The sequence below is a fragment of the Apteryx mantelli genome, chromosome 4, assembly GCF_036417845.1.
Source record: "Apteryx mantelli isolate bAptMan1 chromosome 4, bAptMan1.hap1, whole genome shotgun sequence".
In the NCBI taxonomy this organism is placed as follows: domain Eukaryota; kingdom Metazoa; phylum Chordata; class Aves; order Apterygiformes; family Apterygidae; genus Apteryx; species Apteryx mantelli.
The window spans coordinates 60241900-60269531 of record NC_089981.1 but is presented as its reverse complement, the minus strand read 5'-3'; the positions used below and the strand labels follow the sequence as shown (position 1 = coordinate 60269531).

The window sequence follows — 27632 nt, the reverse complement described above, 5'->3', positions numbered from 1 at the left end:
TAGCATCATTAAGATTTGACTTTTTTCCTCTGGTCATATAGTGCAAGCTCTAGGCTGATCTCCTCTGGTTGTTTCCAATAACTTCCTCCACTGTGGCCTCTTCAGGAGATAATTCCCTCTCCCACAGACATGTATAAAGAAAAGCTGAAAAGTAATCTTTGCTTTTCTCTATATCCTTGTACAATCACACATAGCTTCATCAGCCTTTTATACTCCTCCCAACCAGGTCAAACTTTCAAGGACTTAAACTCTCCCCAATTATCTATTGTTCTTGCTTTACCAGTTGACTACTTCCATGCTCATCACACCAGCCTTGCTACTCAACCGCTTTTCAGTAACAATGTCTTGCTTCCGTGTTGCCTCAGATACATGCCCTTTTTGACTTAGTCTGACAGACTACTCAAACCCTGTTTTTTTCTCAAGTCCCATTTCTATCTCAATGCCTAAAGCAAATCAGCTAAACAGTTAACCAGACTGGCAGAGGAGCACTCCTGTTTTCTAACATTTGTTAAAGGTAGGCAGACAACAGATCATTATTACCTTCAACACTTCACTTCTCCACAGCATCCTCCTCATTAACTCACTATCTCTTGGTCTGTTTAGAGTGATAGCATTTTCAGTCAGGGACTGCTAGTGTTTCTGAACAATGCCTTGTATATCTTAATGCTACACACTAACTCCAAGACAACTCCAAGAGAAATACAGCTTCTGTTATTTTTTAAAGGAACCTTACCAAAAGAAGTAAAAAGCAGTATTCCACTGTTAGTTACATAATTGTCAGGAAGCACGTATGTCAAGCACTTTGTTTATTTGCAAGATATACCTAAAAATTATGTAAGCTAAATATATGTCACTTGTTCCCATATCTCATCAAGGCTCTTCAGTGTATGTATTACATAGGGTTATTGTTGCTGCCAATATAGCTGCAGTATACAGACTTCAGCATTACGATAGCGGCACAAACCATGCTGAGCCAATTCATCCATTACAGTCAATGGTGTTACAGTAGGGATTATTTTGTCCCCCCTATGGTTTATTGTTTAAATGTAGATACTGCATTGTAATATGGTTTTATGCTGAGGAAACCTGTCTAATTTATGCCACTTAATGGCTGGTTTAAGCAGAATGCTATTTTGCCTCTTAGGAATCTTTTCCTTGAGATAAAAGCAAATTAATGCATTTTCTTTACATTCAAATAACACAGAACTGTATATTCATCACATACCCATGGCATTTTATGTGAAATACACATCTACTGCTGGGATGGTAATTAAAACCAGTCTTACTTACAGAGTAAAGATTTCTTCTGAAATATATTTGCAATTGATGAAAGATGACTCTGGGCCCAGTTCTGTTAAGTGTTGAGCAACTTGGCTTACACTGATCTCAACAGTAGAAGATTGTTCTCATTACAGGATCAGATATGATGAGACTAAAAATCCAGCAACAGGACATGTATACTGTGAGTTTATCTTCTCAGTCAATCAATCAGCTGTGTCCACAGAACACATTGCTTTGTAAAGAATACAGCTTTATTTGTTGTTAGGAAAGACTGCAAGTGGCATCTTCAGTCAGAAAATATACTGAAATGAATGTGTTTGCCTAGCACTGAAAAAATGTTTCCCATACGGAAACTGAAATGATGTAAGATCTTTTTAAAGCAAGCATCACTTACTGAGTCTTTTTCCAGTCTCTTCTGTAGCCTTGTCTGCCACTGGACAGCTTGCATGACAATGGCTTCCCACCTTCTCTCAAGGTTTACAATTATCAACTGCATGGATTGGTGATCTGCATTTAGGTTGCAGGTCTCCTGGTCGTCCAGGAGGTGCTGGCATAATCGCAGCACAGAGGCTACCCCGCGACGTCTCTGTTTGATCTCACAGCAAAGGGACTGCAGGACAGAGAGATGACAGATGTCAGTGTGGAATACTTGGCAAATGAAAACATTAATTATTGTTTGATATTTAGTGCAGACCTCTGTCTTACAAAAGTTTTTTCAGCTCTTCCATAAATTCCCATGCTTAGTGTCAAAGCTTAGTGTTTATTTTCAGATAACCACAATCTTAATAGCCCAGAAGGAGCAAAGCTACTTTCAGTTTTCTTCAAACAAATGCCATACATAACTAACTGTCTCAATAATGTTGAAATTTTTATGGTGTAGACTGGTTTATTCTTCCTTTTTCTATTCAGAAGGGACACATCTGAAATGAGTTACCCTGACAGTAATCAACTTCAGAAATTGTTCAGGAAAAAAACAGAAAAAAATTACATTCATACAATCAGAATATATATATATTTATAAAAGAATCAATAGAAATTATGTTTCATATGCAGCTTGTCAGAGGAGAAACCTTAAGAAAGAAGAGTAGAGAGGTTGGTATGAAATTCTTTATAGACGTTTTTAGTTATCATAAAATACTTCCAGGATAGTTCTATATTCAAGTAAATGTTGTAGGAATACTATGATAACTGCATCCTTCTTAAAGGTGTGTCATTCATTGCATTTATTTCATCATACAGATTACAGGGCCAGAAGGGATGCAGTCTGACACGAACTGCATTATGGGAGACAATTGCTAAGCCCTAACATTGCTGAGTATTGGTGGGAGTCGGGATCTGCTGTTTATACTCCAGAACCTACATAACTGCACTGAGAATCTCATTGAATAGCAGTATAAATAATGCGTCCTCCATGACAAAACTAAAGAGAGATCTACCACCCTGAAGTAGTTAATGGCATGGAGAGCTTTTGAGCATGGTTTTATCTACAAACAAAATCACACACTACAGTCATTTTACACCAAATCAAGATTTTTATTAACTCATAATATCTTTTTTACAATAATATCTATGAAGCTGGGTTACACAAGGTGCAAATGTTTATGAGGATCACTGCTTCAGCCCGGCTTCTGAGGCTTGAAACTTCAGAGCATTGCAGGGTTCAAGTATTCAAATACTATCACAGGCCTGTGCTACTCCTAACTTTAACCAGGACTGTGTTCCACACATGGGAGCTTTCCAGATAATTTAAATTGTAACTTGCCAACATCTGTTTCCCTCTGTGGGATGCCACAGATGAAAGTGCATGACCCTGTGAGAAAATTTCAATGAACATCTTTTTTGAAGACAGGGTACTTGCCTTTTAGCTTCCAGTTAATCACAATAAGCAAAAAAAAAGCACCACCTCTCTCAAATCTGTTCAAAAGTGTTAACTGATAAACAAATAGGACATGCCCTCCTGAATTTTGTTAGCAAAAAAATAACATTCTATAGCCAGTGAATTCAAGTTCTAGATTTTTACATCGGTTTTGCTTTAAGAATGGGAAGTTAGAAGTGTTATATGTCAAAGCAGTATTTTGCTGCTGGAAGTATCTGCTTCATCAATAACCCTAAGCTCAAAGTCTAAAGGAAAACAGCGGCACACACATCTAAAAACACGTATCTTTTCTTTGCCTACAGATAGTGTGCAAGTGATTTTTTTATTCAAAGTCTTCAAGAGAAATGACAATTAAACCCACAAACGTTGCTGAATTACTAATCGACTTTCACTGGCACAATTGGACCGTTCTAACAGTTAACAGATTGCTTATTAATCAACAAGGGTAAACAAGACAATGCAATCTCATTTAGAGCAGAAGTTTTAATGCCTAAAAGTATTTGTGTTCAAAATGTTAATCCCGATAAGGCTTCATTAGAAGGCGTCTTAAAATGATTAAGTGCATTTCATTGTAAAGTACACTGAGTAGTATATCAGCAGGTGGACATTTCATACAGATGTTCCACTTATTGATATAATGCATTCTATAGCTATTTAAATTACCTAACTCTGTAATAGCTGGAATTCTATTATTTCTATAATGAGAGAACCCTGTACCTTTAATATTTCTGAATTTTAAATAAGGTGAATGACAAATTCCCAAACCACTATTTATGGCAAAATATGACCAGAAATTTTATTATTCAATTTATACCAGAGCTGCATTTTCACTTACATTTCCTGAACTTGCCCTTATTTATTTTCTGAGGGTTCATTACTAGTTTCCTACATAGTTCTTGATGTAACCACCATGTCTGACACATTTCCTTTCTGATGCTGTTCATTAGCCTAACATCACATCAGAAAAAAAACTACCTAAGGATAAAGTCAAGGTTCTTATTTAACACCGTACAACAGCTAAGCAGTTCCGTTTTATGAAAGCCATGATAAGTTATATACTGATGTCAATTAAATCTATGTAAATCTGCATTAACTTCATGGAAGTCAACAGAGCTCAAAATCTGGTCCCATAACATTAACTTATCTTCTTACCTGGATCTGATTATGTCATCCCTTATAAATATTGTTTGTTTTTGATACAATACCATATAATATGATGAGGTAAGGAGTATTTCATTCATAAGCCGTTATACAGGAGTTTAAATGAGGCCTTTACATTGTATTATCTGAAAGCAGAGCTACAGGACCCAAGTCATCTCTAATTTACATCAATTTTACACCAGCATAATAACACTAGCTTTACTGAAGCTATTCCTGATTTACATGGCCATGACAGTACAATTAGGCCTATGGCACTTTTGTTTCAATTTTATTACGTGATATTATGGTTAATATTAAACAGAAGAATGAAGTGCTTGTATCTAACCGTGTGTTGAAAGGGTTGACTATAGCAATACTTTAAAAGCCAGAGAACTTAATCATGTAAAGATGTCTTTAAATCCTGTGTAATAATACAGGCAACAGTGAATCTAAGCAGTACCATGGTCTGTTTTACAGTGTCCTAAAGGGACATAATAATTGCCTGTATCCTATGACATGACATCTCATAATGTGGTATATCCATCCATGTTCTGCAGCTGTTAAAATGGCATGCTTGTATAAAAACCTGTCAATATGGCAATTGTACATGCAAAGTATGCTTGCAGGCCTACCACAGTTATTTCTGCAAGGTACATTCTACATTGTGAATTAACAGCTATAATTCATGATTAATTAAAAATAAAAAAGGAAAAGAAAGCAAGGAAAGACAAGATTTTTCTGACAGAGTGTACAGCTGATAAATATCTCTGCTGAGGCCTGGGTCTGATATTCTACAGCTGCTATAGTAAGCTGTTGGGTACTTGACAGATCAGGAAATTAGGAGCTGGTCTAAGAGTAGACTGAGGAGCCTCACTTAGGGTCTTGTGTGTGAAAGTCTTGCTGAAGTATAAATTAAGAGACCAGACACATTTGATTGTGGCTCCTCGCATTATCGTGTGTCAACTGAGCTGCGGTAACTGTAAATACACTCCAAACCTTTGCAAATGTGGAAGAAACACATTCACTTAAATCATTTGCAGTGAAACTTAAATTAACGTGTTTGACTTTGTCTGCTGCAGGCTAAGAGCATACACAGTAACTGCAGCTGCCGTGTATGAACTTGACCTTGTGTCTGAATCCTTTGCTTTCTAACAGATACCCTGATAACACTGAGGTGTTATTCATTACAATGTTATTACGAGTCATGTTTTCCCATACTGTGGATTTCTGTCTGTGCTGTCAGAATCTTGGGAGATTTTCCTTCCCTCTGCCTACTCCTATTTTCAGTGCTTTGAAGCTATCACCTGCATAGCTAAAAAGGGCTAGCTGAAACTACTTTCACAGCTTGTTAATATCATGCCTTAAATCATCTGGAAAAGCTCCTGCTGAGTGGAATGACATCTAACACTCTTTCCAAGCCATGGGCTAATGGCACTATCTATGGGGATGGAAGTAGCCATGATCTGAACAGAAGGTGTTCTGCACAGCTGCGTGACTCCTAAGTGCATGGCATAAGACTAGAAACATGTGTGCAGCTTTAGACAGTGCCAGAGAGTGCAGGATGCATAGAAAGGGAATATCAGAGCCCCTCGAGCCCCAGTCCTCCCCCATGCCTCAGCCTTTGTGCAGTATATCACAGCCTGAGTTACGCAGCACCGCCTATTCTGCGTGACTGAAGGACAACGAGGTGAAGCGTGCTTTCTCATACAACATGGTAAATGAGCTGGCCACCGAGGCACTGCTACATCAGGGTTCTTGAGGAGGTGTTTAATATTAATCGTTTAATATAACTAAGATTCTACGTGAATTCAGTGGACTACTTGCACTTAAAATTAGTTTAAAAGTTACCTTAGTTTAGCTTAAATCCACATAATCCACATGTAACTACCACACAAAATGTTTAGATACCATTTTTGTAGCACCATTTATGGCTTATAGTTGTGGAATTCATTTGTATGAAGCCTAAGTTGTTTCAACCATTTCCATCTTTCTTGCTTTCACTTTACAATCAGGAATATCAAAGGTCCATGCAGAGGTGTCCAGAGCTTAGAAAAGTGGTTGGAAGATGACAAATGTTAACTTGCACGGATGGATTTTCTTTGTGCTTACAGGTTCAGAAGAACTGCCAAGCTATTTTGAGGCAAATGCTATTTCTAGGCTTATGTTGTGTTTCTGTATGGGCAATACTAGATGCTCTTAGGAAAGCACGAGAAGCTCCACTGTAGATAAATCTGGAATTACGAGCTCTAAAAGGAAGTTCCTGCCTAAACTTGTTTTGTGAAAGGTTTCACTCTTCCTCCTTGTTACAAGACGTGTGTATGGGAGGGAAGAAATTATATCCTTCCAATTGCACCAGTTGTTGCCCACAGCTAATGATGGAACTGTTGTTATTTAGTACAACCATACACAGACATTCAGGCAAAATCTGAGAATGGAAGCTGCGCTTCTCACTACAATGATCAAACTACAACTCTTTCAAAAAAAGTAATTTCCCCTTTTACACATGCTTTTTGGCTAGTGCAGCACTTCAGTTTTCATCAGAGCTAATGCAAAACCTGAAGAGTCATTGCTAATGTCTCTAATACAAGAGTAAGGGGAAAACAGGAAACAATACATCTATCAAGTTTTGGTAAAACTTAGTTTTCAGCATTTTCTGTGAAATGGCAATGCCTGTTGGAACTCCTTTTGCATGGGGTGACGTTTCCCCTTATTTCCAATTTCATTCTTACAGGACACGTGCTGAAAATACCAATTTCTATTAGTGAATAAAAAAGAAAACCAGTAATTCCTCAAAAATATTAGTAAGAAAGTAATTCCTCAAAATAAAAAGGTCAAATGGCAAAGATAGGAAATGAATGATGACTTGTCATCTTTTAGAAAAATACTGGCAAACCTGGGTGCTTTTGTTGATTTCAAGGTTAAAAGAAAATGTCAGCTAATATAGGAACTCTACTCAGTTGCAAACTGTGGGACTTAATCTATACTGAAGCTAAATATTCTATAAGTATGCAGTGAAGTGCAAAAAACAGCAATTGAAAAATGACATGATTAAATGGCACAACATGCAATCATTTGCTCTCAATTATATCAATGTATCTTCTTCATTTCAAGGAGTCAGGCAGAAATATTGTTTTTTAAATGCCTCTATTAAATTGGGCACCAATAATAAAATAGATGAGAGTCCTAATAAGCTCATTTACATAACATACATCACACACCACAAAACTATTCTCTCCAAACAGGGTTGCTCATAGATTTGTCTCCTGGTTGTCACCAGTCTTGGCTATATTAAAAGATTTTAAAAGCACAAGGCTTTGCAGACCATTCAATGGAAAACCTTTCTACAACTTTTCTGCTTAACCCTTGAGAGATCTTTAATGCTAATTATGGAAAAAGTACTGATATAATATCTTTGCTTTTATTACAATGATGGTCACAACAGAATCTTGGACTGACATTTTAGAAATATCATCTAACTGCAAGTCAGAAACACAGAATGACAGTTTAAAGTAGAATATGACTTCTTTCAAAACAGTGAACTGGTTCTCTTTATTTAAAAGCCATACTTTTAATAGCATTAGAACCATTAAATTCCTACACTGAGGATCTCTTTCTGTAGCTCACTGCATAGCAAAGTGTTACAATATTTCTCTGACAAGTCTGAGCACAGCTCACTATATTTCCTTGAAAAATGTCCAGATTTCTAGTGATAAACTTCTCCTTTACATACACATTAAAAAATGACAAAGAACTAATAGAAAAAATATTTCTTTCTTCCTCTAGCTTCAGGAATCTATACAGGAGCTTATACTCTACATATCATCAAGTGCCTAACACCATTCAGTTAAACATTAATTCACTCAGTTCACTAGCTATAAAAAAGTACAAGGAAATTTGTGTTTATGTTTTTTTCAATCAACAATGCTATTAAATTTATTAATTAGGTAAATATATTTATTTAAAATATTTATTTTAAAATAGCATTCTAATGGTAACTGTGTTCTTTCTCATGTATCTCCAGAAGCACAATACATGGACTAAAAAACAGTAACTATCCAGAATTGATGCTTCTGGGCTCATTCCATGAAAGTTCCTATTACATCTATATGAGATTCTTTAATTTCTTCATTCCATTCCTTATGCTGGTTTAAGTATTTTAAAATATTTGTTTGTAAGAACACAGTCCAGTGGTCTGATACTTAGCTCATATTGACATGTAACTAGTAATATGTAACATACTTTTCTTCATAAATTAAAAACTATTAAAATTCTAGACATATAAAACAATATGAAGATTAAGTTACTATAAAAGAAACTATAATAGCTTACAGATTGCTTGTATCATTACTAAAGCGCTGGTATCTATTACAGTGTCTCCCTGGAATAAAGAATGCACTTTTGGCAATAATCTGTTAAAAAAGTGCCCATTATTGTTAAGATGTTCCTATCTTAACTCTAAACTAGTACGCAATTACAGGTAGGTAACTTTTAAAAATAAGAGAAAAAACAGTGTCGGATGTAAATGCATCTTCCCTACTGAACTACAAAGTACCTTTTCTCAAGCCTTTTTTCTGTGTTTCATTTGGGCATTAATTAAATTCATTTTCACATTGAAATATTTTAGGGCTATTTACTATACACTGCAAAGCTGGGGTTAACTTCCAGGGGATAAGTCAAAACATTTGGATGGAAGAGTAAAGGTGATGGAAGAAGGATCCATTTTTCTAGTCTGGCGCTCTTTTTATTTCTAAATGCCTTCAGTTCATGTCCTCTTTTCATTCAGTCTGAGAAGAATCTTTCCATAGAAAAAGATCCAAAAAAAAAGTACTGAAAGAAGTGGTACAATTTGTTAGGGTCAGCTCCCCTCCCCCTCCCCAAATGCTAAAATAAAAGTAGGGGAAGCATCAGATAGGTATGATGAATGTCAGTGCTGTGTTTGGCTTTTGTAATGAATCCTGAAGCATGTTACCCCAAAAGTTCATTTGCCTGTAGTGGACATTACAAATTTGAAATTTTTGCTAGGTCACTACATTGCACAGACCTTAAATGAACATGGGTTGAAATTCAGGAGAAGAAACAACTTAAGGTACAGCTAAAAATTTTCTAATACCAAGTGAGACATAAGTTGGGTTGGACTTTACTTCCAATTGTTGGCATTCACTTACATATACAGCTTGAAATAAACTAAGAAGTTTCTCAACAAACATCACAAGCAAGATGCAAAGAAACCCTTCAATTGCCTGAAAACAGTTAGGTATGTGAATTTCACCCATGTTTAAGGAAGAGCTAAAATTGTTAAAACTTGGTATCCTGCCTCAGAGCCATCTAACAAGTTGCCAAGGAAAAACTTCATTGCATGGAGGTACATCAATACCTGTAACCCTCAGGCTGAGGTTCAGATGTTGATATTGTACTTGCTCCCTTTCTTAATCTAGTTTTCCCACAGATGGGAGACCAATGCATTTTTGTTGTCCCTGTGCAATGGCCCCGGTATATTCCAAACTGAAGTGAAAATTCACCCTATTCTGAATGACAGGAGAAAAGCATCCTGCAGTTCATTGGTATTACCTTCTTATAGGAAAAAAGTGAATATAAAATAAATTAGACCATTTTTTAAGAGGTTTCAGTACTGGCAGAGTGGCAGGAAAATAAACACATATAATGAGTAAGGAAAAAGATTTCCTCTGTTTCCTTTGTTGTTTCTGGGAAGCACATTTAACCTGGATGCAAAAAGGTACAGCTTGATCTGCTCAGGGGTAAACAGAGAAAAAGATATTACAGTGCTTTCATGTGTATCCATATACACCAATGACAACAAGCAGGCTTTTCTAGAAATGGTGTTCCTCATTTTATTTCAAAAATAAAACAACCCACCCCAGAATGGATTAGTCATTAAATAAAAACATTATTTTCATTCTTTTGCCATATCTTAATCATAAATACACACAAAGTTTGATTTCAGCATAAGAAAAAACTAAAAGTCCTCAACAAGGGCAGTTACTTGTAGTAGAATCAACCAGAGCCTGGCAGCATTGCACTGAAGTAGATTCATCCATATCTAAAGGAAGCGAGGCAATATCTTACTTGCATGAATAAGTTTTATACAAATGTTTGCTCAAATATGTTAAGTTTTAAATTAGCATTATCTTGCTTCTTGTACAAATTAGAAAGACATGATTGGGACAGCCAAGGCTGGAATTAGAGGTGAGGACAGAAGCCAGTGATGTCAAGATGAACTGTGATTAGGAGTCAGAAAGTTAAGGGCTGCCAAAACCCACAGGTCTGGATGAGATGACTCCTAATGTATGATGCTCTTAAAGGCTCCTCATTACTCAAATTATTGAACTTCCCACGGCTTGGAAGGTTGGTGTAAGGAGACCAGAGAGAATGAAAGAAAGGAGGACAGAAAATATGTTTTCTTTCCTTCAGTGAAGTTTAAAATAGAGAACACAATGAGGTTACTTTTCTGTGCTCTGAACATGAAAATAAGCATCACTGACAATGGGAAAGTTGGTACACTACAAATGACAATGCATTGCCATCAGCTGGTGAAAAACACAAAAAAATCCATCAGATTAGAGGCCAAGCCTTCAGTTTTAGTCTGAGATGAGGAAATGAAGCACTTTCCTAGCAGAGCAGTAAGGGAATCATTCTGTGAAGAAATCTACATACACGTTTATTTTCTTCCATTAACTTTATGCAGCAGGTATAATCCACGCTGTTCTGCTCTCTCTAGTAATATGTTGCCAGTCTGCAAATCCCATTCCTGACTGACATCTCATACTTGTGATACATAATATACCTGATAAGGATTGCAATAATGCTTCAGAACGTATACTGAAGGCCTGTTCTTTTCACACTCATATTCCTACTCATACTGAATTACACCGTGCCCTTCAAATAATTCTGCTGAAATCAATGGGTTCCCTGGCAGTCTGCAATGATATTTGGCGTGAATACCAGGTACTAATATGGTCTATAATATACCCTGTTGGGAAGATGATCTATTATCTTACATGTAAAGATGAAATTTGGGAAACCTGTCTGGTACTGAGGCCAAAATTAGCAAATGGTCCACTAGGTCAGTGATCCAGCAATTAAAGAAAATTCTCCTTAGTAGGATTTAATGGCTCCACAGAACACTATTAAATCAATAATCCACTAATATTGGAGAGATTAGCACCTGAGAATGCAATACTATGGCTTCAAAGGGACAGTTATAGACAGTCAAATAAATTGTATAATCACATGCAGTAGTTATAAAGTGGATCCTTATGGAGACAGTACAGTGAATTCTTGTTAGCTCTCATATATTTCCAGTCCAGACTGTACTTATTTTTCTATATGTTATCACTAACAAAGGAAATAAAGCTGAGAGACCAACAGTAGGACAATAAGCAGTAGCATTTTCTAGGAGTCATTTGGGTGGGTCAAAAGAAGAAAAAGAATTACATCTTCAAAGATTTTGACAATAACAAGTGATGGAACTAAGAATGTTCTCTCAGAAGAAGCCAAGTCACCCATTCTCACTTCCACATATCTGACTCTTCAAGACACCATGACTGAGATGTGAAATATAGCTGACAATCTGCAGAAGTCAATGATGAGAAAGGCTGGAAAGGGAACTGTAAGCCATTTGCCATAACAAAATTCCAGGTTTTATTTTGCAGTGGACAGTTTCTCTGTACGCCAGGATGTCCTCTGTGTTACTCAGCTTGAGTCAGACCTTGAGTCTTACATGCCCACTCATGACATGAGAATTAAATGCAGACTATCCCTGTAAAGTAAGGAAGACAGGGACGAGTGTGTCTCAGCCCCATTGCTTCCTTCTGACCAGCTGTAGCTAACAAGAAGGCCAGTGGTTCAGACAAGCACCCTATTGCATTTTCAGGAGGGTTGACAGGGAAACTGGGGCTCAACTCTTTGGGGGGAAAAAAAAGGTTGTAATTAGTGTGGGAGAACCTCATGGATATTAGCAGTCAATATTTCTGAGTTGGGATTGCAGTTATCTTGACACCTTCCAGATGCTCAGGTCTTAAAGGTATTCCTGCTGACTCCTTGAGTGGGATTGAGCTGATCTAATGGAGAAATCTACATCTGAGCTGGTCATTTAGAAGCAGGCATTCTGAGGTTCATCTCCTTTATAGGCATACGTCTACAACAGCAGAGACAAATTGCATGCTGGAAGTATTTATTTCTTTCCAATTACTATAAAAGAGACTCAGACAGAGATCTCAGCACTGTAGGTGTCTAAAGTTTGTCTGTTTTATCCTGCCTCTATCATATGGCTATGCTGACTGCAGGGTAATCATCTTGGTAAATCAGAAATAAGGGGATGGTGCATAAAAAAAAAGATAAGAAGGAAGTAAAATATGAACTAGTATTCTAAAAATAGCCACCAGGCCATTCTCCCTTATCAAAGGATTCAGTGCTTTACCTTATCTGAGCTCAGCTGAATTCAGGGCTCAATGCAAAAATAAAAACAAGATCATACTACAATAACATAATAGTTTGTAACCTCCCCCCCCCCACACTCCAATCTTCATCCAGAAGCCTACTGCCACTACTGAATTCGAACTGGATGCAGATGTTTTATGATATATCTATGCAAACCCACAGCATACCAGATCTAACCATCTCTTGTGGCTAGATCGTCTGTGTCCCTTTTTTTTCCCAAGGATAGCCAGTAAAGGCAGCCCTAAGGCAGAAATGATTTGTGTGGAAAAAGAGTTTTAGACAACCAGATAGCACTTATAATTAATTTTGAGATTTTGACTGCTTAAAAACTAAGTAGCGAGTAATAAAACTCAGAAATTCACAGTTCAGGGCTCAGTCAAAATAGGATGATGGAATGCAAGCTGCTCTCTCAGATAGCATATTTAGTTCTAAATGGCAGTTATAATTCATATTATTGTTCCCTTAAATAGGGAGGTCTTATTGAAACACAAAAAGAACTGTCCTGGAAAGTAATAAGTACATTAAACTGAAATTTGAGATATAAGACATCTCCACTTCTTGGGGTTAAGGCCAAAATACCACGTTTTTGACAAAAAATATGTACAGCAGCCTTATTGTAAAGAGGTGTAGCACTAAAAGGTTGGATTCTCATATAAGTGCTCTACAGAGGTGCCACTTTGGGATGGTGGGTCGTGTAAATTCAGCTGGAGTTCACTTCAATCCTTTGTAAATGGCACCCAGCTATATTTGACTTTGGAATCCTACCTTTTTTTCATAAAGTATATTACTGTATGACTTCCAGTTTGTTAAAATTTAATCCAAACAGAATTTGGGTAAACGTTTCTTCATCTGTGAAAAGATTTAGGGTTCTGAAGCCACACTCTCTTTCTGAGAAATTTATTAAAATTATTACAACAGTTTTTTTTTATCATCTTAGATATATAAAAAAGATTAAATCCTGCTTCGCTTATTTTGGACTTTCTGTTGGAAACTGTTTTGCATGCTTTTCTTATATGCACATTGAATTTCTGTAATTCTTTGATTGCAGCTCTGCCAGCAACATCATTCCAAAAATTGCAAAGGATCAAAAATGCAGTAGTGAAAGTGATTTCTGGCACCTGTAGGAACTGTTAATACATTTGTCCAATCTCTAAATCTCTGAGTCTTCAAACCTTTACTCAAAGTTAAAATTTGTCTTTGATTTCAATATGGCTATAATGTTATATGCTCTGAAACTCTGTTTTATTAGATAGAATTCTGTTTAACTGAATTGTTTTTAAAATGGGTAGTGCTGACTATCATGCAAAGTTTTCAGTTACAATGAAAAGCACCATACAAAGGTATTGATTAACTGACTGATTGTTAATTACTAATGCCATCTATATTTTTTCATCAGAAAGTTCAGTTGCTTTAGGCATCAGAGCAATAAGAGATGGTTCTGAGAAATACTTTTTTTTTAATGACATTGTGTCATCTGCTATGCTTAATCACAAATTTAGTGGAAAACACACACATTTCTGAGTGAGTCTAGTCATTAGAAGTACAGTTACCAGCATTTGTATTTTACGCTAATTAGAAGGCAAACAGAAATGGCTACAAATACTGCTAGCTATGGAATTCAATACACCATTTACTTTTAGAAAGATTATATGAGAAAATGTTTCCAGCATTTTTTGTTACAAATAAACAGTCTGATTTCTGGAATGAATACACTGACCGAAGTCAATGGGAACTACAGGCTTTCCGAACTGCTGAAAATCAGGCCACTCTTTTTTAAAAGCCCAAATACAGATTTTGGAGACAGGTATGACAATGTAGCATGTTGCTTATTGGTTCACATAAAACCAGATCAGAAAACTACAAGAAGTACATTATTGTTGCCAAGGAACATCATGTCAGAAACCTCTGCTAACATCCTGTTTCAGTGTTTTAACCAAGGCTGGAGGGCAAAGAGAACAGGGTATTTTATAAATTTGACTACCAACAAGCAACAGAAACTTTCTGAGTTCCACATGATTGAGAATGGCTTCTGAGATGGACAGATCCTTGCAAGTCTGAGCTTGTTCTTCAACAGCTGGTCTGTGAGCAAAAGCGATAACAACTACCTTTCTGATGCTGGTGGATCATTTCTTTATATTGAACACTTAGAGTTATGAGTTTTATGACAAGTGACAGAAATGTATGACTAATTATTTAGGCTCTCTTGCTCTCTTTTGGAGGGTATTTTGCACAGAAAACAGCATGCTTTTTGAAGTCCCAGACACATAAAAACAAATGCGGCAGAACACTCCTACTCACAAGCCAACAAGCACACAAATTTCTGGCTAGACTTTACTCAAATAATGAGATTTACTAAAACTTTCATGAAAGAAGGAGAATTTCTTTTTATTATTGCTCCTCATCCTTTCCTGCTCCAAGTCTCTCCTGACCCACAAAATTGCCGTACATCATTAGGTTAGGAAATCAGCTTTGTCAATTATTAGTCTCCTGACATTAGGTCTTTCAGCTGCTAGAATTATTTATTTACCTGAGAATCTTGTATTTCATTTAGAAAGTATGTTTCTCATTCTAGTCCTTATAGTTTCAGTGAAAAGCTGGAAAATATGAACTCTACGGACTCAAAAGGCAGATCAAAAATAAAAAAGACGAATAAATAAAATAAATATATATGCTCGTAGTTACAGAAATATCTTGAATATTAAGCCAATCTCTTGATTTTCTTAGTGTTTTTCATGTGTTTTTCAAGTTGCAACAGAAGAAAACAAATCAGGAGTAAGAGATCCATATTCCTTCTGTTACAGCAATAACTTCCATGCTGTACAACTTCTCTTCACTCTTTCCCCCTTTTTGACAGCAGCCTGGATTAGGCTAAATTTGGAATTTCACTCAATGTTGCTGTGAAATGGCCAGCAAGTGTCACTATAGACTGAAGTAAAGCTAATGTTTTTCTTTTGGAAACAAATGTGAAAATGTCTGAGGCAGCCAGTGGCACTGAAAGCTGGTGGACCATAGAGATTATGGGGCAGAGTTTCACCACAGAGTTTCCACAAAACCAAAAAAACCCCACAAGTTGGGTGATGGCTGCAATTAATAAAATTCTAATAATTCTAATACCTAACTATTGTAATAATAATGGAAGAAACCAACCAAACATATCCAACAGGAATTGAACTTTAAATATAAACAAGTAACAGTGGTTTGCACAAGGAAGCAGTCTGATTTAATCGCATATGAAAATGGAATATACTGAGAGGTAATCTAGAAGAAGGAAGGAAGGAAGGAAGGAAGGAAGGAAGGAAGGAAGGAAGGACAGCCTTGTGGTTAGAGCAGAAGATTAGGGTCACAGCAGCTGGGTTCTATCGTAACACAGCCATTGACTTTCTGTAAAAGCCTGGAGGAGTCACTTAATCTCCTTGCATTTTATTTCGCTCATTTCTGAAAAGGGGATAATAATACCTACCTTAAAGGTTTATTGAGACTTAATTCACTAATATTTGTACAGCATGTACAGGTCCTTCGTTTGATGGTATTATAGAAATGCTAAGTATTATTATTGCACAGCAAAATTCCAAAAGAAAATTTATGCAGCAGTACATTCTTTAATAAAAAGAATGTTCCAGTTAATATGACATGATTTTTTATAAAGGAAAACAAAGAAATCAAAATAACTACGTACTAGTGAATTTAACAACCTGTCCTTACAACACAGTTTCTCATCTTAGGTCCCAACTGCATAAGAACTATACATTCAATTCGTCCTCCAATTGCCAAATGAAAGGAGAACACCCTGAAAAATGAAATAACTGTTTTTCCTAAGGCATAAGTGTAATTTGAAATATAATGTGATAGAATGAAAATCAACAGCATTGTTGAGTTTATTTTATTAAAAATGTTTCTCTGTGTACAGTGGCTACGTGTATAATCAGGATGGTGCAGTACAATAAATTTCCATTAGGAAACAATGATTCACTTACCACAGTGAAAGCAGTAATAAGGTTAAACTCTTAAGTTAAGTGGAAAGTAAGTCAAACTAAACCCCAGCAGGTTTCCTACTAGTGGCATAGCTAATGTTTTTGAAAATGTTCTAAATGTTCTTTCTCAAATATATGTATTATACATTGCAGTATTGTTAATTATATCCATTTTCTGTTTTATACACTTCCCCAGGAGATCAGTGAAGAATGGAAAACTTACTTATAGTGGATTTCAGATTTAATGAGACAAAGATGGTTTTAATATATATGACAAAGTGATGTGCTCTTACCATATTTGATAGGTAATTATTTTTTATACTCGAATGGCTACCATTTTGAAAATAATTAATGTATTATTTATGTAATTAATACATAATCAACCAAGCAATGAAATACTCTGGTTGCAACATGGTGGGTGGTACTATCCTGTTTAACATCTCTAGAGTTTTTGGCATGACATCATTTCTTATACATTTTAAAACATTTCCTTTGAAAGATTTATGCACATTCCAAATATGAAAGAAACATTGCTATGGTATTTCTGTTCATGTGTATATGCCTGGCTAAGACTTTAAAAATACGTTTTTTTGAAATTGGATTTTTAAATCCATAGTTAGGTACTTAAATAAATGCCATAATTTTCCACAGAAATAACAAGCATCCAGCATTTCCTACTGAAAATACAAATCTGTTGCTGCAAGATTCTGCAGGTCTATCAACAGTCCTGCATTAGGATTTAAGCTAGCATTTAAATCTACTCATAGAACAAACAGAATCAGCCTGAATATTTGCTTTTTTTCCTCATTAGCAGAAGACTACCAACCAGAAAAATACAAAACAATGTGGATGTCATAGCTAATCTTAAAACTGCATGCAAAGGGACATGGTCAGAAACTTGAATAGAGAAAAAACTTTATCTACTTGGACACAACCTTCTTTCTAACCCTCATAAAAAGAGGGAGACTTAGAGAATATCTAATTGGGAAGACTGTTGCTTTTCCTGCAGTTATTTTTTTGAACACACACCTGTGCAAAGATTATTTGTTTAAAGTGTTTGCTACCTGTGCTTTGAGGCAAACACTTAATGAACTCTCTGTCACCTGAAGAGTGCTGTTGCCCTAGACACCCTGATGTGCCAGCAGAAGAGAAAAACCTCTTTACCTCTAAAGCTCAACAATTACTCATGATTTCTTTCTTATTTCTTTGGTCAAAGATCACCTGCAGAGTAAACTGACCTGTGATGATGACACAGGTGAGTAACTGTTTAACAGTGATAGCTATGAACAGAAGAAAATCACATGGTTCAACCAGGTTTGTTTGCTAACTTAATAGCACTCTTTCCTAAATTGTCTCACTACTTTTGGGGAATGGAACAAAAGATAGACCTCCACAAAATCACTGGCAAAGCTGAATCCTGGCCTTCAGCTGAAGGAGCTTACCGGTCAGAATGTAGTATAATGACTACAATTTTTTCCTTCCTTTCCATAACTCTCCAGGCTTAGGATCAAGAGGTGGCCTAGATTGCTGCAAATCTCACAGCGTACATGTCTTTTTCCACATACCTGTTCATACCAAACTTGAATGTTTTCTCAGGTATGCTAAATTTATACCTCTGTAAACGTGATTTCAAATGGGCTATTCTTAATTCAGATGTGCAGAGAAATAGGCTATTAAACTGAACATCACACAACACATTAATTAAAATAAACTGTTGTGGGAAGTGAAATAAATAGTGAGGCTTTTCATGGCAAAACCCAAGTTCAGAGTCAGGTAGAATGGAAGACCCACATTGCGTTTCAAATTTTGGTGTTATTAGCCCTCTAAATAGTCTAAGAAACAGATGTCATTGTTAACAATCAATAAAATCCAAAATGAATGAACGCATGGTACAAAAATGTATGTGAAAATATGAATGTATGATTACATATGTACATGCATTGGATTATTTAATGTATCAGATAAATATTTTATCCTATTATAAAGAGAAGTCTCTCTATGAAAACTGTGATTGTTTTTTTATTACCTTAAAATATTGCAGTTGTTTCTCAGCATTCATTGTTCCTTCATTTTCTTGTCTCAGACAGGAATTGAAGATGAAAAGCTCTGTATCTCTCAGCCACCCTTTCAGCTCTTTGATCCTGACCTCCAGCTGCCTTACCAGGCTGCCGCTTTCAGGCGAGAGCAGGTCACGTGGACCTAACCCACTGTGCCCTACCATTGTGTCTTGGATCTTCTCTCCTAGGGTTTCCTAACGCATCAGATAAAGAAAACACAGATTAGTCTTATGTACCAAAACATATACAGGTTAGTGTGAAACAAGAAGCATCTGTTAGAAGATTAGAGGGCTTTTTTTAAATTACTACTAATATCAATTAATTTCATTCTTTGTATCCTTGTTTCAATCTCATTCTTTGCATCCTTGTTTCTCACTTCTGCCCCAGTGCTGCTCTCTCTGCAGTCAATGGACAAGCCCATTGACTTTGCTGGAAGCATGATAAATCCATGTTTATTAAGAACCACTATGGACAAAGACGACAAAATGGTACATAACTTTGCGAAGTAGTTACCCTACAGAATTTGTCAGTTGCCTTATACATCTGTGACCATAAGACTTACTGGTTCCTAGGCAGTGAGAATGGAAACTATGGCAAGCACCGAATTCACCAAACTTTTAACCAAGGTACAGTCTACATTTTTAAGGAAACACTGAAATACTAAAATGTTTTTTCTGAGGATGAGCTGTCAGGTTATGGTTTCCAAACTTGTAGACCCCCTAAGGTTGAATACAGGAACAGTTAGATCACAAAAGAGCTTGTTTGCTTTTAAAAGTGCATAAATTCACTCAGACACCAACAGGCTAGAAAATGCACGGCCTCAATGTTCCTGAACATCAAGCCAGTTATTTAGGTAACTAAATTTGGATTTAAGTTCTTCATGTTAAGCATCCACTTGAAAAATAATGGACCAGAATAAACATTCATGTCTGATCTAATGAAATCAACTTCCTACAGCTTTTCAGGGTAGTATTTCTAATAAAAGAACCACTGAATAACATTTTGATAGTGGACATTGTGAGCATGATGAATATTCTGAAGGGGCCAAGGATAGAAAGTTACCTTCCTTTTCAGTATTTTGAAAGGCAATCCTTTAACATCACAAGGGAGATATACTGTTGTCTGCTTCTTCTATGATAAGCAGTATTTTATCTGACCTATAAGAGGCTGTCAGTCTGACACTTATTATAAGCACTAGATCTGTGTTACTGATTGTAGAATATTGAATATACACTGACAATCACATCCAATAACCTTTTAAACTGATAATTAGCAGTGGTTAATTGTTGTAACATGAAGATACAGTTTTAGGTGACCCAGTATGGCTGTCTGTTGAAAATATATGCTTTAGAAACTCACTGGAATATAATTTATAATGATGAAATTAACCTCCAAAAATAAGCTTTAAAAAAAAATAAAATTAGATCAACAGACATTAATCTATTATGTAGCATTCTGTAAATAACATCTTTAGGAGATCATAACTGAAAAACATGCTTTCTTGGCAACACCCTTCTATTTTCATGGTGCAAATATTGATAATTTGAAGACCCTCAGTGGAATCCGGCACTAGCTATTGTTTTTATGCTGTAACAAAAGTAGCAGCAGGAGGTGAAATCAATGCCCTTGGAGGGTAGGGTCACAAAAAAGAATTTATTGCCACTTTTTTGTTCTGGAACAGTTTGCAATCATAAATTCTTCATAAACAGAATACTTCAGAGAATGGTCCGTCTTCATAAATATACGACAGAGGACATCAATTTCATTTAATTCACAATTTGTGTCAGCACAGCAGATGCCAATGCCTGCCTTGATAGGGTTGTTTAATATGCAGTTGAGACAGAGTAATATTCAGCACAGGGGACAAAATTTCACAGATTAAACTGTACGCACCACTGACATTTCATTCTAATGTATTTCCATTCCACACTGTTCACCTTAGATGAAAGTAATATTAAGAACCATATCCCTCTATTTTACCATTGTTAGAAGTTAAAATCCTTGTCTTTAATTTTTTTCATGCCAATTAAAATGTAATCATGCCAATTAAAACAGTATGCCTAGTGCTGTTAGTTTCTGCAGAGGTTTTTATTAAATTATACAAAACTCTATCAAACTCTGCTTATTATTCATGAAATTGCATTTAGCAGGAAAACAGTAATACTTATTTTTTATTTTTGTATAAATGCTGAAATTAATGGCAAAATTTGATCTAAAGGTATATTTTGATTTTAACATACTGAGAAATGATTTTTTTTTAAGAAGGTGTTTCTAGACTTCTAGAATTATTGATCAGTTGTTTATCTTAAAGTTTTATAACCTACCAGCTGTAATCAGTGCCACTGAATTAAAGTGATTAAATACATTAAAAGTCATAAATGTATAAGGCTTACAATGAAAATGAAAAAAAAAAAGCTGTTATGTTTATATTTAAAAAAATGGGTTAGTAAGACCTGTTTTTTATTAGTAGTAAATTTACTCATGTTCAAATACTGTGAAAATGCACCTGGTGATGCTGCATATTACTTTTTACAAGTAATAAACTAACTAGGTATAAGACAACTTCTATCATTTTCTGACAATTTCCCCATTTAAAGAATCAAGTAATTAGAAACAGCTGTAATCAGCTAAAAAAGCCCCACCCTCTGTAAAATGGTTATTGCATTACCAAATAAGCTAAAGTGACACAAGTCAGTATTTAAAATGATGTTGGCAGGTTGTACATACAGCTTACTTGCAATATATTAGAAATGTTTTTTAAACTAAGATAATAGCATGCAAAATTATGCAATATAACCGTATTGCTAATATCACACATCTATAATTAATCATTTAAAGTAATTTATAAATTTATCTTACCCTTGATTTGAAGTGAAGGTAATTAAGGAGAGAAGTGGATGGAAAAATATATAGTTTGACCTCTCTCTCTCTCAGCTGTTTTACAACAATAGGACAATAGTGTCTCCGGCACGGTGCCATCACTGGTCTCTGGGTAACAGAATCACTATATTGCTTTTTTTGCCAGATTCTTATATCTCACTCTTTGGCTGAGACCCAGCCCATCATAGCGTGAAATGAATTACATGAAACTTTTTTTGGCTTTTGTCAAAAGTGAGCTGAATACAGCAGCATGAAACACATCCCTGGTTGTATTCTTAGCTTCAGGTATTCAGATTTGTACTGAATTTGCATATTTGTTTTTGAGCCATCAGTGTGACCCGAAATATGCAGTGACAACCCCACTTTTCATCTTAAGGGTATAGTAAATAGTTAAACAGTAGATGTCTCTAACATGTACCTTCAGAATAAATTCTATTAACATTCACTCAAGCATGACAGTCAGTGTATATCAGATATACTGCATTATAGTTGACTTGGTGCATACCCATAATACACGGCATATTTTACTTACATTTTTTATGTATTAAAGAACTAAAATTATTAAAGTTAGACAGGAGACAAGCATGGAATAAAAAAAAATCAACAGAAGAGGAAAACACTATGGAGTTTTTATAATAGCATGAGTAACTTGTTTGAAATGTACGTGGCGAATTGAAAGAGAGAGATATTTGTGCCTCAAATTAGAAATCAGACAGACAGCGTACTTCAAAACACAAAAATGTACACATAACCCACAAACAGTAATAAAAATGCAAATACCCCAAGCAGTTCCCATTTTTCATTAATTGAATCCACTTTTTCAAGGAGATCATTTGGTAGTAAAACACCACTTTTCTTCAGAGCTTCAACCTTACTACGCAGTTCCATCTTTTTCGGGAGCCTGATTGACATTTCTACATTGTATCTCTAAAATGAAAAAAAAGATAATATTAGCTGCTGAGAAGAGTTTTCTCTATAAAAATTTAAACATTAATTTTATATGCCCAGTTATGATCATGCTCACAGTGCCATCCTCTTCCTTTTTTTTTCTTTCTTTTAGCACGCAACCTTCTGATGACACATCTGGTGAGATTTAGGTACCAAACAGTTTGTCTTCTGGGTGATGTGCATATGAAGGCAGTTGATCACATATAGTAATACCGGACAGATCTCCTAAAACTCCCTCATCTGAAGCTTGATCTGCCTTTGTCTCACTCAAATCGGTTGCTGTCTTATTTTTTAAATGTGCTGTTTCAGTGAGAAATACTGATGGTTTCCATTGGGAAAAAAACAAGAAAATAATTTCATAATTATGCTTCCTGTACAGTTTATTTCTTCTCTCTCTCATTCTGGATTCTGACTTATATATGGGCCTCAAAAACTAAGGCATGTGAAAACATGAGCATTTCACCTTAGAAAAACAATTAGCCGTAACTTCATTGCCACAGAACAACAGTAACTTGATTTTATTGCATCGACCAACAGGAACAGTGAAATGGCACACAAACTAAACAGCCACAGTGCTCAGACAGTCCAATATTTTCTTCAGCCTGCAACTCCCCTTTATTTCCTGCAAGGCTATTTATCATTTAAAAAAAGGACAGAGGAAACAGAATTAAAAACAGAAGTCTCTTCCAAAATTACTTTAATATGACCTTCTAAATATTTAGCTGTTTATTACTTACATACTTTTAAAAAATGCCGTGTTGTCTACATGAAACACTGGCAAATGAATCTCTTCAAAATCCTTATTCTCTGAAAGCCTATATTGAGTACTACATATGATAGTTCTATAGTGATTAATTATGTTTCAGTAGCTGGTACAGTAAATCAGAAAATAAAACCTAACACACAGGCATATAGTCATATACATACACTACATATAGTTAAGCTAATTCCCTCTTGCTCTTACGCAAAGCATACTTACAGAAATAGGCCTGATATGGCCAAAAATGCACCTTTTATTCAAAGAAGAAAATTCAGCACCTATTCTTACAAAGGCGTTTACAATACATATGTAAATTATGCAAAGCTATTAGCAAATTGCATCCTAAACATTAAGCTTTCCTTTCTTTAAAACCAGCCAAGAAAACTGCTATAGTAGCTCATATTGAAAATATTAATAACTGGGCTAAGTATAAAAAAATTAAACTAGAATAAGGAATGTTTAAAACATGGGTGCCTTTGCCAGATCCAAGAACATGTTCTGTAGGAAAACAAAACAAAAATACAATTGGAGACAGCTTAAAGAAAATAAGAAAGGTGTGAAATCACTGTTTCAGCTAACAGGTCCTCAGCATTTCCATGCATATGTTTGCATATTGTTAGTTTCATATTTTAATCTTTCATTTACACAACACATGCACATCATTTATATTATGTAAACTTCAGCAAATATTAGTCATTTGTGGATCATAGAGCAAATGTTTTAAATGAGGTGATTTAAACCATTTCTCATTATTAATGAACACTGATCAGGTGTCTGCATATCCAAAATTACATGAATATGCATAGTAAAAAACAAGGAATTGTTTACAAAGAACTTGTCTTTTGATACATGGCATACTGAGGCTACGGTTTTAAAAATGTACAGTATTAGGAAACAATCAGATTTGGCACTAAGGAACTGGATCAGCCAAGAGATAACACTGTTTTATTGGACTAAAATGTTCAACAAGTATTCTTCTTGGTCCTATATTATTGCCTTTTCAGCTAGAATGGTTACTGCAGGAGATTACAATCTTCTATATGTAATCTGATTTCTATTTAAAGATGATATAGCTGAAAAGGATTTGCATAATTATTTCCATAAGTGCATGTAATATCAAGGGGAATCCAGAGTCCAATTCGCTAGGCACAGAAATCCAGTTCGTGCTACTCTCTCTCTTTTGTCAAGTGAATTAATAGACTGAGGGAGTCCTCTAGCTGTGTGACACTGGTGTAGGCATAGCTAGTTAAGACTTGTCACCTGTTATAGACTGGCAGTTGTTGCTGAGTGGACTGGGGTTCGTTATGTTCTTGGACAGTGTAGGGCTGGTAAAGAAATAAAATATGTTGCAAATGTTTCTTAACTGCAATGTTCTTGTTAACATAAAATGTTTCATTTAATTTTGGACTAGATAAAATAATTCTTCAGTGCAGCATAATCCAAATAGTGTGACATATTATAAAAGGTTATTACATTAAAAAATAAATAAGCTAGATTTTATGTACACTGTCTTTTTCACCGTGTAACCTACTGTATAAACAAGCATGATGAAAGTGCTGATTGACAGAAAATGCATTATACTGTAACAGTAAAAGAGGAAAGAATTCAGTTCATTATTAGATGTATTGGTATGTGACTGAGAGTCAGTACTGTTTCACTTATGGAAATTAACATGCAGTATGTATTTTAATTTAAGGGAAGAGCTTAATGTACAGGAGGTACAGTTTAAGAACTGATAGCACTAGATGCTATGGCTAATGCTATTTTTTAATCCATTAAACACCTACACTCTAAGCAGTTGCATGACAAAATTAGCTACCAGCTCTATCAATGCTGCACAACCCTAGTCTAGTAGGACTACTTTATCCTGTGGTGAGAAGATAATTTAATCTTCAGATTCATTCTTTCCTCCGCTTTAAGTGAGCAAGGGCTGCTCTATTGTGACAGTCTGCGGATGCTACGATATAGATTACTATTTAATAGCCAAAAATGAAATTAAGAAAGTTAAAGCCACAAGATTTCTCACAATGGTTATAATAATAAATTAATGAGTATATATTTAATTTCCCACAACACCTGCCACATCGAAAACTGACAAAAACATACTGGAAAAACTGCAAAATATTTACAGCATGACTAGCTGTGTGCATGCATGGCTGATTTTGTGTTCCTGAAGCAATACAAAACACGGATATCTAAGTTAAATAATTTTGACTTTTTATTCCCTCTCACTCCACTTGATCTATATTTCTCAGAAGAAAAATAGTGGACTTTAAAAAAAGACAGTAACATTTATCCATGAATAAGTTTGGCAAGAATATTTAAACCACAAGAAGTTGAATTCCAAAACAAAGGAAGTTAAAACCTTATTTCCCCTGATAAAAATATTCTAAGAAATCTTAGCAGGCTTGATTGAGACACATTTTTTGACACTTCATACTAAAGCTATGCTCTTTTTTTTTTGCTTTAAAAATTATATAAAACATTTTTTTTGTGTGAAAAATCACACCCGAAAATTCTGCCCAAATGGAGACTGGAACAATGCCTTGTAACAGTGTTAATTGTCACCATGGAAACCAGAAGAATAAGCCATTTTGAAACTGGTATAGAAGGCACACATTGAGCAACTCAAGCATTTTTCAGCCTCCCTCAGTGTTAAGGAACAAGATGCCTAGTCACTGAGAGGTCAGAGAAAGAAATCATCGTGAAAGGTTCGTAGATGTGCACTGTCTGGTAAATAATAAAAAAACCCTGTACACAGTTAACAACTCTGTAAGACTACACGCTGCATCTTTCAGAAAGAGAAACACCACAAAAAGATGATCAGGACTGGGGTAGAGATTCCACCCCTCGAGCAAAACTTTAGGGCAATATTATGCGAACCTTGCCCCTAAAGCTCCCTGGGAATTCTGTTGTTGTAATAAAACTTCAGAAGAGGAAAGAAAAAAAGCCTGCATGATGGAATTCAAAATAATGCTCTAAAAGCACACAGAGAGATTAAGACATCCATTGTAAGACTTTTGTATGGTGCTTCTGTTGGTTATAGTGAAAGGAGACTAGACATACTGAACACACAGTGGAGCTATGGCTACGAAGTACAGAAGAATTAAGCCAGTGAACTTTCTCCATTATTGCAATAAGGGTGTACTATTTGTAGATGTTCTGCGTTCTATCAGTTACATACTAAAAATACATCTTCAATCAAATGACACTGTATAATACACAACTCTCATCAGGACTGCAATTTTATTTTTACCTGGATTATATCTTCACATTTTGAAAAACGTGCCTGTTAGAATGATTCAACCGCTGCAGACAGAAACACACACACACACACGTGTGCAGTGTATATATGTGCACGTATAGTCACCGTTGGCACACATTCACAAAATACATACTACCGGCATAAATTTGAGTAATAAATACTTCAAAAGCATATTCACCACACCTGAATTATAAATATATATAAACATATAGCAATGCATATGTAACGATATTTGTCCATCATCTCCTCACACACATTCTCACTTTGCTTTCTGGATAATGTTTGCACTCTTCATGCTAGGCTTCATGGTGGCCCCTTAGGAAGCCCATGCCTAATGCCATTCAGTGATGAACAAAGAGTCTTTTTATTCCAAAGTCCAGGGTCCAAAGCTCAGCTGTATACAAGCAAAGTGAAGGAATCTGCTAGAGGCCAGCCTCCCCTTCACAATAGCTCTTAAAGCTTCCACCTTTTTGGTACTATCAGGGTGAAACATTTTAGAAACCATCTAGAAGCTTGGTTATATTTCTTATGCTGTCAATACTACTAGAACCTCTGGACAACATTCAAGATCTTGGATGAGTGATCTGTCTAGATAAATAGCAGTCGCTGTTTCTTGCAAACTCCATGTATTTCACTACTAGCGATTTATGGCAAATAATTGCACAGGGAAATTATGAAGACTCCTACAATTGTCCTTGTAAATTAATAATAGGCTTTCTTGATTGGGATAAATTTGCTGCTGAGCCTTTGGAAAAATTAAAAAGTGCAATGTCATTTAAAATTGCCAGAACTCACACAGTAAATTACATCTGAGGTTAAGAATCAGTTTTTCCTCTTCTAGCTTATTCCATTTGCATGATCTGGAAATCATATTACATTGGCTATGTATTGTTAATTGGACATAGATTGCATTATCTTTAATATAAATCAAACTACAAATATTAAAATGAATTGCAAATTCTCTAATAGAAGATCATAAAACAATCTTTTTTTAAGT

General features: G+C 35.5%; 1 protein-coding gene across 1 annotated transcript in view; it reads right to left on the bottom strand.

Moving 5' to 3' along the window:
• Positions 1-27632, bottom strand: part of AKAP6 (A-kinase anchoring protein 6) — a 232505-nt gene that overhangs the window by 29426 nt on the left and 175447 nt on the right. Inside the window, exons 9-11 of the mRNA XM_067295590.1 lie at positions 22443-22589; positions 18752-18976; positions 1676-1891 (exon numbers count right to left, since the gene is read on the bottom strand). Coding sequence (XP_067151691.1) covers positions 1676-1891; positions 18752-18976; positions 22443-22589 — 588 coding nt within the window. The remainder of the gene's footprint in view (positions 1-1675; positions 1892-18751; positions 18977-22442; positions 22590-27632) is intronic.